This window comes from Camarhynchus parvulus, chromosome 4 (assembly GCF_901933205.1).
Source record: "Camarhynchus parvulus chromosome 4, STF_HiC, whole genome shotgun sequence".
NCBI lineage: Eukaryota > Metazoa > Chordata > Aves > Passeriformes > Thraupidae > Camarhynchus > Camarhynchus parvulus.
Genome location: NC_044574.1, coordinates 58,107,438 through 58,123,983, shown reverse-complemented (window position 1 = coordinate 58,123,983; position 16,546 = coordinate 58,107,438). Strand labels below are relative to the sequence as shown.

General features: G+C 40.8%; 1 protein-coding gene across 5 annotated transcripts in view; it reads left to right on the top strand.

Moving 5' to 3' along the window:
* Positions 1 to 16,546, top strand: part of NR3C2 (nuclear receptor subfamily 3 group C member 2) — a 190,286-nt gene that overhangs the window by 158,996 nt on the left and 14,744 nt on the right. For all 5 annotated transcript variants that reach the window (XM_030948082.1, XM_030948083.1, XM_030948084.1 and 2 more), the window contains exons 6-7: positions 91 to 235; positions 15,312 to 15,442. In XM_030948082.1, coding sequence (XP_030803942.1) covers positions 91 to 235; positions 15,312 to 15,442 — 276 coding nt within the window. The remainder of the gene's footprint in view (positions 1 to 90; positions 236 to 15,311; positions 15,443 to 16,546) is intronic.

Here is a 16,546-nt window from a genome sequence, read left to right as displayed (position 1 = left end):
AGTGAATACTGGAAAAGTACTAAGCTATGTGTTTGGTGATGGTTTGACCAGCCCTTGTAGTTCATGGGTATTTTCTGGTTTGATCTCTAGGATTTAGAAACTTGCCTCTCGAGGACCAAATTACTTTAATTCAGTATTCATGGATGTGTCTGTCATCGTTTGCCTTGAGTTGGAGGTCGTACAAACATACAAACAGCCAGTTCCTCTATTTCGCTCCAGACCTGATCTTCGATGAGTAAGTATTCCTTAATGGCTCTTTTCAGTGCAGGCTGGAAGGATTGCTGTCTTTATTTGGTTTTTCAGGCATACTCGCAGTCTAAGAAAATTTCAGCTAATTGTGGCTTAAAAAGCAGCTGAAGTTTTAATTTTTTTCAATGAGTCACATTTCAATTGCCAAAGCTTTAATTACTGCTGTCCACTTCTCCTTATGTATGGGGATGTGTTCTCAAACTGGGACCATCCCACTGGTTTGAAATGTGACTGATACACAACCACAATTTATAGAAAAGAACATTTTTTGGTATCTACTGGAGCTTGGAAAAATATCCAACTTCTAGGAAATGTGAATGTTTAAATTACTGGGGTTTTTCAGAGCAGTCATATAATGGTGCTTTTGTTAACAATATACAGCTGTTCAATGTGTTTTCTTGACAGTCTTAATTACCCTTTTTTGCAACCGTGAAAGAAGCCAAAATGTTTTTTCAGTAATGAAACATAACTTCTTTTATGATGCATTCAGACAAAAAGAAGGATCAACCATTCCGTCTGAGTATGTGTTCCTTCATATTTTATGTTTGTGTGTGTTTAGTGCTTTGCTTTTGATGACTATAATTTAATTTCTGTTCCATTCTCCTAGTGTTTATTACAAGACAGTAAAGTCAAAAATCTAAATGAATGCACGGGCAGTCAAACGGGGGCTTGCATGATTTGCTTATCCCAGAAAGTTGAGGGGTTTTTTTAGAGGTAAGAAGGAGATATAATCAATAGGATATGGGTGCACTTGGGGAAAAAAAAACACGAAACGGGAAAAGAATTAACAAAAAAATAACTTAGCACTTAATCTCCTGATGCATTCTGAAATCTTTTTCTTGGAAAAGATGCTTTGTCCCTGTCTATCTTAATAGTCTGTCTTTGATTTAGGAATCCCTAAATAATTAATAAGTATGAGATGGGTCCCAAAGCAGTGAGCAATATCAAACAAGGATTGTTTGGTTTGGGTTTTTTTTTAAGAGGGGGAACTGGTGATTTACTTCATGTGGCCGAAAATGTAGTGTCAGCCATTTTCCATGTTGAAAGCACCTCCATTATGACTTGAACATTAGAGAATTGTCATAGGGAAAAAAAAAGGTATTTGTAGCTAGAGGTAAGTGAAAATGTGAACTTTGAAGAGTTTAGGTCTCTTGGGGGAATGTTGACTAACAGTTCAAACACAAAAGCAGCTTTCCCTCATCTCAAGAAAGTCAGTCGGGGGTCAGAATTTATTGGACAGAGAAATCAATCCTGCTTGCAAATAAAAGTGTGTGCATTACTTGCTCTTGTTCTACTGCAGCTAGAAGCAACTTCGAGAATTTGAGATCAATTGAGAGTTTTATGCTGCAAGCCTTGAAGATAGGTGCCTGTAGAATTATATTGAGGTTGAGGCGGGGATCCAGTTGCAAAAAGGAGTGCAAAATTAAAACATCCCAAACCAGATATGTAACTGAGCTAGTGGTCTGGTCTCCTGTGTATTTGGCAATATACTCATTGCAGAGAGAAGGATTTGAAGAAATTGCTTATAAATAGAGGAAAAAAATTGCTAGGAGATGTAAGAGGGGTACAGGGCCTTTTGAACTAGGTAATCAGGGCAAGAAATTTCCCTGGAGGTGAAAGAGTGGGACATTTGGTGTTCACTCTGAAACAGTGATGGACACATCTCTGGAACGTGAAGGGTTTTCTTTCGCACACACTTTGCTTGTGTTTCATACTCACTGGGCATCACAGCAGGCATTTGTTCCCAGTCTCTCACATTGCCACTCAAATGGTTGAGGCTGCATTTGGAGTCTGAGTTTAGGGCTCTCTGGCAAAGTAAAGTTGTTGAGAAACTGGCAGAGAGCCAGTGGAGGATGGCCGAGGTGGTCAGGGCTGACTGGGATGGTGAGGGACCTGATGATGCAATGTGGATTTAATTGCACCCTTCAGCTTCCTAATGAGTTGTAGAAAAGATGAAGTGTGGCTCTTCATGGAGGTGCTCAGGGGAAGAATGAGAGTTTGTGATCCCAAGCTTGGAACAAGACAGTGCCTCCTGGTCAGCAGGAGAAGACATTTCCTAGCAAGATGGTGAATCAGCCGAGCAGGTGCCCAGACAGACCTTGGAGTCTCGGTCCCGGATGATGTCCAAGCCTTCACTGGGCAAAGCCCCAAGCAGCCTGCTCCAATGTCAAAATTAGCTGTGGAGAGAACAGGGGGTTGGACTTGAGACCTCCAGGGTCCCTCCCAAGCTACTGTTTTGTGATTCTAAGTTAAGAGATGCAGTGCTTTTCCCAGTTTTGAGGTAAGGCCAGAGATTGCTTACTGGAATTGTACAATACAGTTCAGTGTAGAAACCATTCCCATAATATAAAATACAATACATATTCCTGTTCATGAAGTGCTTTGAAGCTTTGCTCTGAAATTCCTGAAGGCTGGTCTTACTTTTACTTTTTGAGTACCTTGAACTTGGAAATGTGCTGTATAATTTTAAGCACTGGCCTTTGTTTCTCTGCCACAGAGTTTATTAGACCTCCTTGAGGTTTACTTGGTGAAACTTTGAGTCTTTTACTGCCCTTAGCATTTTAGGACATTTATTAATTGATGCAGGATGAAAGGGGATGCTTTACAATGCCTTTCCTTTTACTGGTTTGAGGGAGTTTCATTTCTGTTATCACCTGGCCAAGATTTTCTTGGTATTTCTTCATATTGTGTCTGGAGAGGTCATTTCCTGTTTCTCTACAAGAAAAAATAAGCAATGTCCTTGACCAGGCCCTTGGTGCCCCAGAGGGTTCAGCATTTTCTTCAATGAAAATGAGTGAAAGTAGAGGTTGGCATTAGTGGAATTATGTGGCTTTATTGTACGTTAAATGAATTTTCCGTTTACTCTTAACTACTGTGAATAAAAGGAAGTTGTAATGTTTCTGGAGGGCCATGATATATGATCTTGTTTTCTTTCTTGTTCTGAAGGCCTGTAAACAAGGCCAATAACAAATGAGGATCTGTATTGTTAATAGCTGTTAAATGTAGTTTTGATTGTATAAATACAGTGCAAAATGCCTCCCTACTCATATGTGGTTTGATTTCCTGTTAGGCTTGTGGAAGGCTGGAAATATTTGTCTGCCTTCATTTAGTCATGCTACCTATCTAATTAAGTGTACTGTTTGTCTTTATGGTTCAAGCATATATTCCATTGATTTAATTTGGCTTAACTGAACACGAAGATTTTAACTGAGGGATAAGGAAATGGCTGCTCAGCCTGTCACAGAAATGCCTAAAAAACAGTCTGAGAAGAGGCATAAAATAGGGTGTTTTGTGTTGTGTTTGTTTAAGTTATGGCATGTGCAGTTTTTTAATCCATTTCTTTTGTAACGTAGTAGCTGTGATCAAAATTAATATTCTGTAGATACAGCTTTGGTTTTAATCCACAGTAAATCTTTAGAAGACCGTGATACACGTGGTACCACATAACTTGTATTGAGGGTAAACACTCTCAAAGAATGACTGCTGCATATAGCATAACATTCAAAAAGTGCTGTAGTTATGTTTGTAGGGTGTGCAGACTGAAATTCAAGAAGTTGCAAAACTCCAAAATTAAGGTGGTCTGCAAAATCACTGTTTAAGCCCTTTGGGTACATGCTTTGAAGACTGTATCCTTAACAAAAACCTTAAATTATACTATCCCATAATATTTTTCCCATGTGACTCCTTTGATCAGTTTGGATGAGATGTAAGGATTATGTAGTGAGAGACCCTAGGAGGTTTTTCTTCATTTGTTGTCACTGAGGAAGCCTTACCTTGAATGGATATAGGGATCTGGGAGAACAGAGATATTAATGGGGAAGATTTTCTTAAGACATGGGAAAAGACTGTCCCTAATTCAAGCCCTAAGCTCTGAGACTTTTCAGGTTCCTCCTGCAAAAGTAACAAAAATCTTGCAAGAAAAGAACAATTAAAAAAAGGTTTTGTTTCACTCAAGGGAGGGAGAAAATTTCTTTTTAAGATTTAACCAAAGACTTTAGCTAAAATTTTCTAATCTAATTCAACCTGAGACAGGCACACGTGTGTGGATAATCTAAGTCCAGAGCATTAAATGGGTAAAATCATACACAACTGAAGGCAGAAAACCAAGTAGTGCTGGTTGGAATGGGTGCAAGAACAAAGCAAAGGATGTACAAAACCCTGTGGTTTGTAACACCAGCTTATTTTCAGGGATTCTGGCTGAAACTCTGCAAAATACTCTTTACTACAGGGAGCAGCCTTAAACAGGATTTCTAAGGCATGGTTCTGGAAGGTAGAGCAGTTAGTTGCAACTTCCATTGCTTTTTCCTTTACTGGCTGAATTAATCATAGAACTAAAGGCTACCATGACTCTTTCCCTGGCTGTGCCCTTTTGAGGGAAAAGTCCTCAACATTTTTGAAAAGAGATGGTGTGACAGTTCATGTCTACAAGAAATGAGCCCAGCCTTTCAAAAGTAGGAGTTTTTGTGTCTTTGCAGTGCAGAAGTCAGATGCCTGAATTCCAGAGAAAGGCAAGGGATGCTCCTTTTTGCTCAGGTTTTAACGGGCTCAGGCAGTTGCTGTCCGCCGGCTACTGGTGACAACATCCCAGGTATCTGCTTCCACCCATACATTAAGTCAGGGCATTGGCTGGCAAACTTTCAGAGGCTCAGGAAGGAATAAAAAGCATTTACAAGTTCAGCACTGCCAACAGAAACCCAGCAGGAGCCAAGACACGGAATGGCAGGGATCCTCACTCACACAACGTGGGAAACCAGTGGGAGCGGTGGGACACGGGCGGCCTTTGGGGCCATGGCTCGTGCTCCCAGCACATCTCCTCCTCCCAGCTGGAAGCCAGAACTGCATCCCTCGTGGCAAGCTGTACTGCTTATCCATTCCTTCCCCTAAGGAAGATGCATGGTGGCTTCTTATTTCTCCTTAAGGCAAAAACACAGTTAATGGCATTGATGATGAATATTAAAACTCAAGCCGTGCTCCTCCTCTAGATATTGGTTTGTGCTGGCATAAAAGCCCCAGAGGGACAACCCCACCCTGGAATTCCCCACAGGTCTTGATTTATTTTTTTGCTTTTATGTTTAACATTGTATCTCTGTAGTTTTCTGAATCTGCAGCTACTTCTGAAAAGACTGAAATTTCAAAATCATTTCCTGTTTTTAACAAATCTGCCCAAATTATCTTATTTACAATTCCAGCCTTACCTGGCTGTAAAATAGCAGTGATGTGGGATACTGAGAGAGTTCAGTGATGCTGAGACACACTGTGTGGAGACACTTTAGTTTGTTAAAGTACAGCATCAATATTTCAACAGTATTTTGCAAATGCACTGCATGACTAATGTGCTGTGTGTTTTCTTGCTCCTTTGATTTTTCTCAGTTTGTCATCCACGGCAGAAAGAATAAATCACAGGTGCAGAAGTGTGCAGGTTCTGAATTTCCTGGCCATTGCACTTCGTGCTGTCGTTGGTTTTTTACCCTAGTCAAGGATTTGAGGGTTTGCCTAATGAAAACCAGCACTAGGCATTGTATAAGGTACCAAAAATTATTGAACTTGAAAAACTGAGTTTAAAACCAGAGCCAGCTTTCACAACCGTTTGGATCAGTTTTGTCATTTTTCCATCTCTGAAATTATTGTATTAGATAATATGCAGCCCAGTCCTTACAGTAAAAACATTTCAATAGAGACTGCACTTTACTTCATATTATGTACAAAATATTAAGAGCAGAATGTAGTGATGGATATATATTTATTTTTAAATTTTTAAAAAATATGTACTATATATGTAATTAACAAAGTTTACTACAAATTGATATAAACAGATCCTTTAAAGCATAAGATTTTGCTCCCAGTAAAATAAAAAGGGAGAATTGCAAGCACTTCCCATGCTATGCCTTTGGTAATTGCCCCAAGCGTGAAGTTTTCAAATTTAGAAGGAGACTGAGGTTGATGCTGGCAATAGATGAACAACAGAGAATACAATTTTCAAAGAGACAGTTGAGGTAGAGCAAATGAGGTAGAGAGGAGCAGGAAAAACAGCAGTAGGAAGGGGATTTCTGGGAAGTTTCTGTGCTAGCATTGTCACGGGATGTGGATGGGCAGAGGATTTTGTAACATTGAGGAAAGCCATAAAATTAAATTAAGGATTACTATGTAGCTCAAGTGAAACAGCTAAGATTGTATTAAAAAAATCTTCATTTAATAATTATGTGCATTTTCTTAGTAAATTACATTTTCATTACATTCCTAAACTCCCTCATAATGTGCCAGTGGAAGCTGGGACCATTAGGATTTGGTGTTGTGTAAGGCAGTGCAGGGATGCAGGAGCTTCTCTGTGCCCTTTCCGTGCTGAAGCCTGTAAGTCTTCCTGGTGTTCTCATTTCTATGGTAACAGCAGGAAGATAAATGTAATAAAATAAGCTGAATATTTAAAATCACCTTTTTTAAAAAATTTATTTATTTAACCTCATATACCTCAGGGCTTGGGGGGGATAATTAGTTAGATAATCTGTGAATGGTGATAAAGCCAATAAGAAACTTCACTCATTGTTTAAATGATTACTTTTTTGCTTTTATGTTTGGCAGAGTGATGGCTGTTAACCCTTTTGTCTTCCCTTGCAATCTGCTAATCCTGTAGTTCCTAAATTTAGGTACATTTTTGTAATCTCTGTCATCAGGCAGCCTCCAAATCCCTCATTTTCAATTATTATTGCCACAACCAGAGTTGGTAAGAGTTGTCAGTGCTCATATTTGCTGATAAATTGTTTGTGCAGTCACTGGGCTTGTTAAAAGGTCAGCAAGCACTCCTTGGTGATCCTCCCTGCATGGTTTTTGCTTGCATGTATTTTAGTGAGGAATACTGAATTTATGCAAAGCGTCATTGCAATGAAAAGTGAATATCTTCATCAGTAAATTTTTAATATACATTGTTACTACTATTTACTTTTTCATAAAGTGTGGCTCAGTTCCCATCCAGAGGAGTACATAAAGGGATTTTGTTACATACCTACCCGACAGTAGTGCAGACAAAAAAAAAGAAATTTTGGAAAACTGCTGTCATACCTGTACATAATAGATGTAACATGCTTCAGCTAGATTTTCCAAGTCTTTATTTTGGGCTTGTTTTCTTTATAAGCAGGTCATTGGTTGGGCAAAGCAATAGATTCAGTTTCTTTGCATAAATTTCTAAAGGCTCTGCCTTTTAATGCCTCTATCTCTGAACACTTCATAAATTTCTGAAGTGTTTTGCTTCAAACTGTGAAGCTTTAAAGGAAAACAGGAGATGCTGTAGATTCACGGAGATCTGTGAGAATGGGGAAATGTCAGAAACTGTCCCTCTAACAGAGTTTGTCATCCTTTAAATTGGCCAGAGAAAGTTTAAGATCAGGACAAGGGACTTCTTCATTTGCCCATTCAGGCAATTACTTAGGTACTTTCTGGATGTGAGATTGCATTTGGACAGTTGTGCTTAATAACCCTTCTGTGTCTTTCTCTGTGAATTTGCCTCTTTGAATACATTTATAATCTTGACATCTAAAATGTTCCGTGGCAGTTGCTTCTGCAATTTAACTATGCATATTTGTTTGTTGGAGATGTTTCTAAAGCAGGTGGCTGATAATTTAATGGAGTGCCACTTCATTCCTGTGTTTGCAGTAATAGTGGATATAATCCTTCTCATCCCATGCATGCCATCTATCACTTAGATCTCCATCAAATCCTGTTGTTTCTTCTGTGAGCTGAAGAACCAGTGAGTCAGTTTGACCTCCCCTTGTATATATCTGCTAGTTGTGTGCTGTCCCTGGCCATCCTCAGCTCCTCCTCTCATGCTTTGTATTAATTTTGGAAGGAGACCAGACTGACACACTAGATTTAGAGCACAGTGGATGTAGCAGCAAAATTACAATTTCTGTCTTGCTCTCAACTCTTCTCTCACATCTTTGCTTTTTTCTGATGAACACTGAGATAGCATTTTCAAAAGGCAGAAGCCCAAAAAACCTGTCCTAAGTTACACCTAGGACTCTTTATTGTGTGATGTTTCTTATTTTGTATGTATGGTGAGAGATCGTTATACTGTCTGCATTGTCCAGTGACTTTCACCTTCCATTTTGTCAGCCAGCCCCACAGACTTGCAGGATTTTTCAGCAGTCTTTCACAGGCAGCTCTTCATTTCATCGTCTGGAGCCATCAGCAAGCTCTGTCACCTCCAGAGGTCTGATTTTTCTCATATGATGTATGAGCACAGTTCTCAGCCCAGGCCCCAGCTCTGTGAGACTTCCCTGGTAACCTCCATTACTTGTGAGAGATGTCCATTTGTTATGACCCTTGGTCTCTTATTTTTAAGCTGCTAATAATCCACAAAGAGACAACCTCCTTATCCCCAAGCTGTCTTTAAGAGCTTCCAGGAGATCTTTTTAATAGCTTTAAAATCCAACCCTGCCGTGATTGCACCTTTCCATACCTCCTGATGCAAGGCATTGTGCAGGTCCTAGACCAGTAATTACCCACGCTGGCACGCTGACAGAATTTATTAGAGCCCATACCCAAGCTGCATGCCCCAGTTTCCTTTGTGTGGAAACCAGGGCAAGGGAGAGGAGGAGTGGGAGAGGGTTGGTGTTTGCTTAGGTCTCACCCCATATGGCTGTGGGATGCAGCTAGACCTGGCATGTGCAAAGCATTTCCATCGTGCAGACGTCGCCCGGATCCACCGGAGCATCCTCGTGCTATCGCCAGAGTGCCCTCTCAGATTCGTGAGACATAACCTCTCCACCAGAGCTGTGCTGACTTTCTTCCCTTACAGCATGTTTATTTATCAATTCATGCTCCTCTTTCAATGGTTTTGCTTGATATAGAACTGGAGCTTACTAGCCTCTGGTCTCCAGTGCTTGCTTCCTGCTCTCAGACCCATTTTAAGAAATCAGTCACGTTTGTCGCCTTCCACGACTTTTATAAGGGCAATTTAAGCAATAAGCTACACAGCACAGTTAGTAGTTCAGCAATTCCGTATTTAAGTTGCTTTACAGCTCGTGGATGGATGCCATCTGGTCTTGGTGATTTATAACTATTCATTTTACTGTATTTTTTTTTTTTTTCCTTATAAACCCTCTTCTACTCACACTTGAATCTGAAACTATTTCTCACACTTGCTTACTGAAAAGGGAGAGCCCTTACTGGGCTCCTCTACAGAGAGCACTGATGCAAAGATTTTATTTAACTTTTCTGATCTTTCTCAAATGCTTCATTTTCATCTTGCTCATCAGTTGGCCCAGTGGATGTTCTGGCAGATTTCCAGCTTGTGATGGGTTCAAAAGAATTTGAGCGTTAGTTTTTACGACTTTAGTACGAAGACTTGTCCAATGACTTTACATTTAGCATAGACCTTGTATTGTCTCAGCATGATTTTGGGACATCCACAACCATTTTGGAAGGGTTTCCTCTCACTTCTGTCAATGTCTTAGAACAGAGGTTTGTTCCTTGCAAACCTTGCACATTGTGTCTGAATGTGGTGCTGCTTTAATCTTCTGCACACGATGAGCTGTTTGCTGGCATCTCCAAATGTCTCTCACATGCACAGTGCTTGCTTCTGCTACTTCCCCTCTAGAGTTAATATGAGCGAAAGAAAAATTAGGAAGTCGTTTTTCTAAACTGGCATGAGAGGAAGACGTGCCTCAGTCGACTTCCAGAAAATGCCAGGCTTTGCGTGACAGCATGAGCAAAGTCTTAATTTTTGAGGCATTGTTGGCATAAAAGGAGAATTGCTGCTGCATGTGGAATATAGCAGTAATTTTGTTGATGAACCAGTGCAAGTGACAATGAGCCCTGGCAGAATGGGTGTATAAAACAATACCAAATGGGCACCTTTTCTGGCTCTCAGTACCTTTCTCTGATGAACTTTGAAGTGGGGTATTTATTGCCATGTGTACATTATCATCACTTATTGAATGTGTTATTGAAAAAGCATTTTGGTAAAGGCATAATTATGTATTTTCTCATTTAAAACTGTGATTTGTCTCTTTTGAAATGCAAATGCAAACCAAAAGAGAGTATTTGGTATCAGCATTCTCCTAAGTGCATAATTAACTGTTAATACCAGCATATACTTGGGGTTTTTTGCTATTGATGTGCTTAGGATTTTAGGGTTACATAACTGGGTGATTATTAAGTTGGATTTTATCAAAAGTTCTCTGCTAGTGATTGAGAGCTGAAACTCTCCTTTGGCAATCATTATCCATGGGCTATTGCCAATTCCTTTGTTGATAGGCATATAACAGGAGGACACTTGGCTGGAACTTTTAAAGCAGCTCTAAATTCCTTAGTATTGCTTACCCGGGATGGTATTCTCTAGGGTCAGCATGATGATTTTCTTGTGAGAAAACTAATTTTCAGACTCGACTTCTGTAAGTTCAGTTTAAAATTGCCGAGTTGAATTTAAAAATTGCCAATTGCCTGGGTGGCTAAAGGCCAAAAAATAGCAGCTTAATGTCTGTAGATCTGTTTTAATGTGAAGCTGTCTTCCTTGTCTGATTATCAGTGTTCATGCTGGTGGTCCTGGGTCCAGTCACTATTTTGTCCTGGGTTTGGCAGTGCCCAATTTGGTGCAAAGTAATAGGCATTTTTGCCTCCTTGGAAGGAGATGACTCTAAAGCTTTGCTTTAGGAGTCGAAGGCAAAGTGTTGAAGGGAAGAGGTTTTGTATCTTTCTGCTGTGGCTTGCAGACTAAGCAGAGATTAGAAAGTGCTGAATAAAAAATAAGTACTGAATGAAAAGTCATAATTGAATTTTGCCTGAATCCTGCATGCATTTTGGTTTGGATTTTGATCAGTGTGTTAACTTAATGAGGCTGCTCCAGTATGGGTGACTTCAGTGGCATTTTTAATGGCTTCAAGATGGGACACAGATGTCTGGGTGCAGTCCATTGAGCAGAGAGATGCTCAGTGTTTCCTGCCCCTGTGCATGGAAGAATTTATTCAGGTAGTGGCATTCTGTCACCACTGTTGGAGTGGAATACTCCCTCAAGAGACAGTTAAGTGTTGTGACAATAATATGTTTATTTTTTTCTTTCCCCAAGAACCTCAAAACTTTTTTCAGTCAGAATGCCTTCCTAAGGCAGGTAAAATAATTCGGGCCAAGGGCTTTTTATGATTAGAGGGTTTGAGCCACTGAGCAGGGGTTTCTGTAGTCCCATGCCCTAGTCTTTTTTCCTCTTTATCCTCAGTAGCTCTGCCTTGCCCTCAAGGTGTCTGGTGATGTTTTTACTCCTCTCTCTGTCAAGTTCAAACTGACTTCTTTTGGCATGAGGGAAAGCATGCCTTGGTTTTGGAGGCTTCCAAACAGGTTTTGACTTTCAGGCCTTTGGCAGGTTTTCTTGTTGGGCTGAATTTGTTTGATTGGTTGTTTGTTTTGGTTTTGCTACAGTGAGAAGTGCTTTCTGAAGGTGCCTAAAATCAATTTTATTGGTGGGCAACCTTCAAATGGATATGGGTTTTAGTCTAGCAAGGGACAGGCCCTTGGTTATAAAATTGGAAATGGTTCTTACAGTGGTAAAAAGTGTGAAATCAGAAGACACAAAAACTATCTTTGGCATGAGAGTTTTGCTACAAATATTTATTGGTCTTTTCCTAAGTCTTTTCTGGGCTGCAGAGGCCTAGGGACTAACTCAGGTGCATTTTTGTTCCTCTGAGGTGCTCTGAAAAGGGATGCCTTGGCCAGTCTTTTCTTGAGATTATCAGGAAGTCACTTAAGTCCTGATGAAACCTCAACACACCCACCACAGCTTTCCCTTTATTCACTTCTCTGTCTAGTTTGGGAAGATGCCTTGAGCTGCAGCTTTGAATAGTACCCATGAGAAAGTAAATAAAACCTGGTATCAGGTTTGGTTTGGGGCTGAGTTTCGCCTGTCAGTGAATATTTCTTGCTGTGTGGGTTCCTCTTTTTGGTTACGGTCAGTTGAGTTGCAGTTTCCATCCTCAGCGAGGAGATTTACGATACTGGGCTTCATGATGACTTCATAAATGATGAGTTACTTATTCATAACAAGCTGTTTCTCTTCAGCCTGCCTGTAGTTTCACAGGTTCTGATGTGGCTGCCTGGTTTCTGTGGAGATCACATAAGGGTATTGTGAGATATATGGCTGCTTTGGTATTTAGGATGCCTTGTCTTAAACGTCTCAAACCATTCCTGCTCTCCTGGGGGGACTGGTCAAATCCTACATATCTGTTGTAGCTGGGTGGCTCCAGTGGCAACTGGGCAGAGCAGTGGAAACAGGCAGGTGGCAGCAGTGGGATTGGCTGGTGGCAGAAGTGGGAATGGCTGGTGGCAGCAGTGGGAATGGCTGGTAACAGTGGGAATGTCTGGTGGCTGCAGTGGGAATGGCTGGACTCCCTGCCCATCCAGAGGGCTGCGGGAAAGGTCAGACAAAATGTGAGCTGGGCATTACTTTAAGCCTGTAAGGAGACACTCGGGGAACTTAAGATGGATTAACTTAAGGTGTAAAGTTTAAAGCGCATTATTATGAAGGAGGATTAAGCTGAACTGAGCTAATGACACCACTTCTGAATGCGTATCCAAACAGCGGATTCAGAGCTTTGGCTCAACGCTTTTTGTTACTTAAATGTACTTACCTTCTTAAATGTCCCCATAAAGATACGTGCCCTTATATTCCTGATCTTCATGTCTTCCGTTTTTCATGTTGAGAGGTTCAGGAGCTGTGTCAGAGTGGGTTTGGTTGGATGGGATTTGCCTTTTTCATCCCGCCTTTTTTTTTTCATTTAAATTTTTCCTTGTGATGGTAAAGGCATTTGTGATGACTTGATGGCATTTATTCTTAGCTGATGTGTTTGGTGAGGAAAAAAATAACTTTGCTCATGTTATGCTGACATGCCTTAATTTCTCTGCACCTCTTCACTTTTATCATATTTCTATTGCTTTATTTTGTTGCTGCTCTCAAGGTATTGGATATCTGTGATGTCAGCATCTGAATTTTTCAAAAGCTCTGTAGCCTCTTATTCCACACAGTGTGGGGTTGAAAACCAAATACAAAGTTGACTTCCATAAACTCCCACAAAATGCTTATCTTTCATTAAACAGAGTCATGAATTAACTAACATAATTTTTAGTTGGTAATATTTTGTAAATAAGTAATAAATCAACCTAATTGATTTTTCAGGCGGCAAACTGATTTCAAATAATGTGTTTGCTGTTTATTAAACAAATCACTTAGTAACTCATTCTGTGCATCGTTTTATCTCGCTACAAACAATGCCATCAGGTTTTCCATGAGGGTAAGCCTAGAAACCAATATTTGTAAGTAGATAAAAAAATTAATATTTAAAAGACAGAAAGAAATAACTAACCAAAAAAAAAAACTGACTGTAACTGAAATTCTTCTATTTAGGCAATCACATATAAGCAAAACAAGTACAGAGAAAAACAAAAGGCAGAAAAATTTGGATGTCAGAAAAAGTGCGATGCAATGTAAAAAATCAAGTTTTTGAGTCAACACTTTTACAGTTAACTCACACAGAGAGTGTTTGGCCACTAAAAAAAAGGCATAAGAAACCTGAGACAAAACATCATAATGTTCTACCCTTCTTGCTGTGTGGCTTGTGGTATCTGATAAAAAATCTGTCACTTCTCTCTGTAGAGGTCAAACACAGGGATGGTGGCAGTGGCTTTTATATTCTCAGTCTGGAGGAACAGGAACAAACCTTGGTGTCCTGCAAAAGAAATGATGGATGTCATAGATGGCTCTTACTTGGAGAGCTGCTGTCTCTGGCCAGCTGAGATACACTTCAAAATGTAGAATTTAAAATACAAATGTCCTTTATTAATCATTTGCCTCTTGAGTTTGGTGTGTATCCCTCAGAGCCTCCTGGGAGCAGTCCATGGTGCATAATAAAAACAAATACGTATGGCATTACTCCTACTATTAAATGTAATTAAAAAAAAAAAAAAAGCTGGAAGTTCTTAGTCTCAAAAAAAGAGGGTGGAGTAGGGGAAAAGTGCAGAGCCCATCTAACAATGGGGAGTCTGCTTTATTAGTATTAAAGAGGAAAATGAAATTGCTCTGGCAGCAGTGCAATAAAACACCAGGAAGATTATGTCAGTCTTTGTTTGCACACAGTATGATTCTTCTCTTTCACCAGCCAATTTGTATATTTGAAAAAGCATTTGCTTGGTTAAAATAATGAGCTGAACTTTATCCAATTCCCCAATTATACAAAAATTTGTTAGAACAAATACAGACAATTGGTTTTGAGCAACTGAAAAAAAGAGGAGTAGTGGCCATGGAACAGTTATGGGGCCTTGTCTCCATACCTGCACACGCACACACACACATACACATATATATATATATCTCACAGTTTCTGCTGAGACAGGCAACTCTCAATGACTCTTTTCTGTAGCTGTTGTGATTTGACATGGCAGCTTCAGAAATTTAGCAAAATTCTAACTAATTCTGCCTGAAACTTGAGCAGGATAGGTTAGCCTAGGATTACCTCAGAGAAAAGAGACAAGGTCTGAAGTTAAATTTATGAAAGTATATTTAAAGATACAAGTCATGTATCCTAATTATTTTATGCTTTAACAGGTCTGTGTTAATGAAGGAGTTCATTTTTTTAATATATTCCTTTATTCCAGATTGTTTTAGATTACTAGTTTGGGAAAAAAGCGCATGTTTTTTTGAATATTTTAGTGTTTGAACAGGAGATGTCACCTGGTAGGGGAGTGTATCATCTAGAGCATGCATTCAGTGGGTGTAGGTTTGTTCCCCTATTGTACCAGCTGTGACCTCTTCAGCAGGCACACTTCCATCAGCCAGGGCAGAGCTGAACAAACACTGACAATTCAAATGCCTTTTAAAACGCTTTTCCCACCTCACTAATCCCATCAGTGACAAAACTCAAATGATTTCCGTGGACTTCCACCTTTTCCGTGGTCTGTCGGGTAGCGAGGTGAGCTCAGCCATCGCTGCAGGTGGTGTAGGAGCAGGGTGGTGCCCAGTGATGCCCCTGCAGGTTGTGCTCTCCCTGGTGTGTATTCATGCCCTGGATGTTGTTCCCCTGTCTCCGCAGGGAGAGGATGCGCCAGTCGGCGATGTTCGAGCTGTGCCAGGGCATGCACCAGATCAGCCTGCAGTTCGTGCGCCTGCAGCTCAGCTTCGAGGAGTACACCATCATGAAAGTGCTGCTGCTCTTGAGCACAGGTGAGTTGGGCCCGTGGTTATGTGGGAACGCTTGAAAATATCCCAGTTCACAAAGAGATGCAGTGGTTCTAACCAACTTGGCAAAAGAGCCAAACTGTTTCCAGCTGGGCCGCAGGAATAAGCCTGGGTTTAGGCCTTGGGGTTTATCTGCAGTTAGCACGGGAAGTGTCTTTGCAATTGGAGTGTGTCATGTGCATTGGAGGGACAGGAGCGGCCAGGCACGGGACTTTGGCCCCCCCTTTCCATAGGGTGACCTCAGACATGCCAGGCAAGTGCCACAGCGGTGGGGATTGAGGGAAAATCCCTGCTAAACATTCAAAGCCACCAGGGTTTGGCTGACTCAACGTGACCTTCAGGATCAAAAGATGTGCATTGCCTGTTCTGCAGAGCAGGTGATCTTGTAATGCCAAGTAACTTGAGAATGGAAAGCCTTCCACAGGCTTCTGAAAGTTTAATAAATGACAGTGCATGCTTCCTTTTTTTCTCTTGAGCATCATGCTTTGAGTTTTAAGACACAAAATTATATCTTGGTGCTTGTTATAGCACTGTGTGGTAATTAGCAGATCTCTTGATCTTATCTTACTGAAAATACTGAAAACCTCCTGTCCCAGTGCAATTGTATAAATACACAGGCAGTTTGTACATTACTTTTCCATCAGTAACAGCCTGTAAACCTGTAAGCAAATGTTATTCTGTGGAATCCTGCTCCTTTTTGTGGGGAACAACTTAGTGACACCATGGCAAGCCAGCTCTCTGGTTAAAGTACCTGCCTTTGAGTGGGGACATGGGGCTGCAGTTCCTGTCGGAGCTGGAGGGCGTTTGGATCCTCTAACAGAAACTTCCTGGGGCTGTGAGTTTTTTGGGCTCAGCCATCTCCCTCCCTTCCCTCTTCCAACTGAAGCTGTTCCAGCTTGCTGGGATTGGGAGAGACACCACTTTTTGGGGGTCCCTTTGTGTCCTGGCCTGCAGAGTCTGACCCGTGGTCCCACTCCACCAAGGGCTGGAAATGGTCAGCCAGTGAACCTGGAACAGTGGGGAGGGGCTGTACTCCAGGCTTGCCCTGAAGGGTAAATGGGCTTTTTTTTTTTGAGGATTGTCACTCGT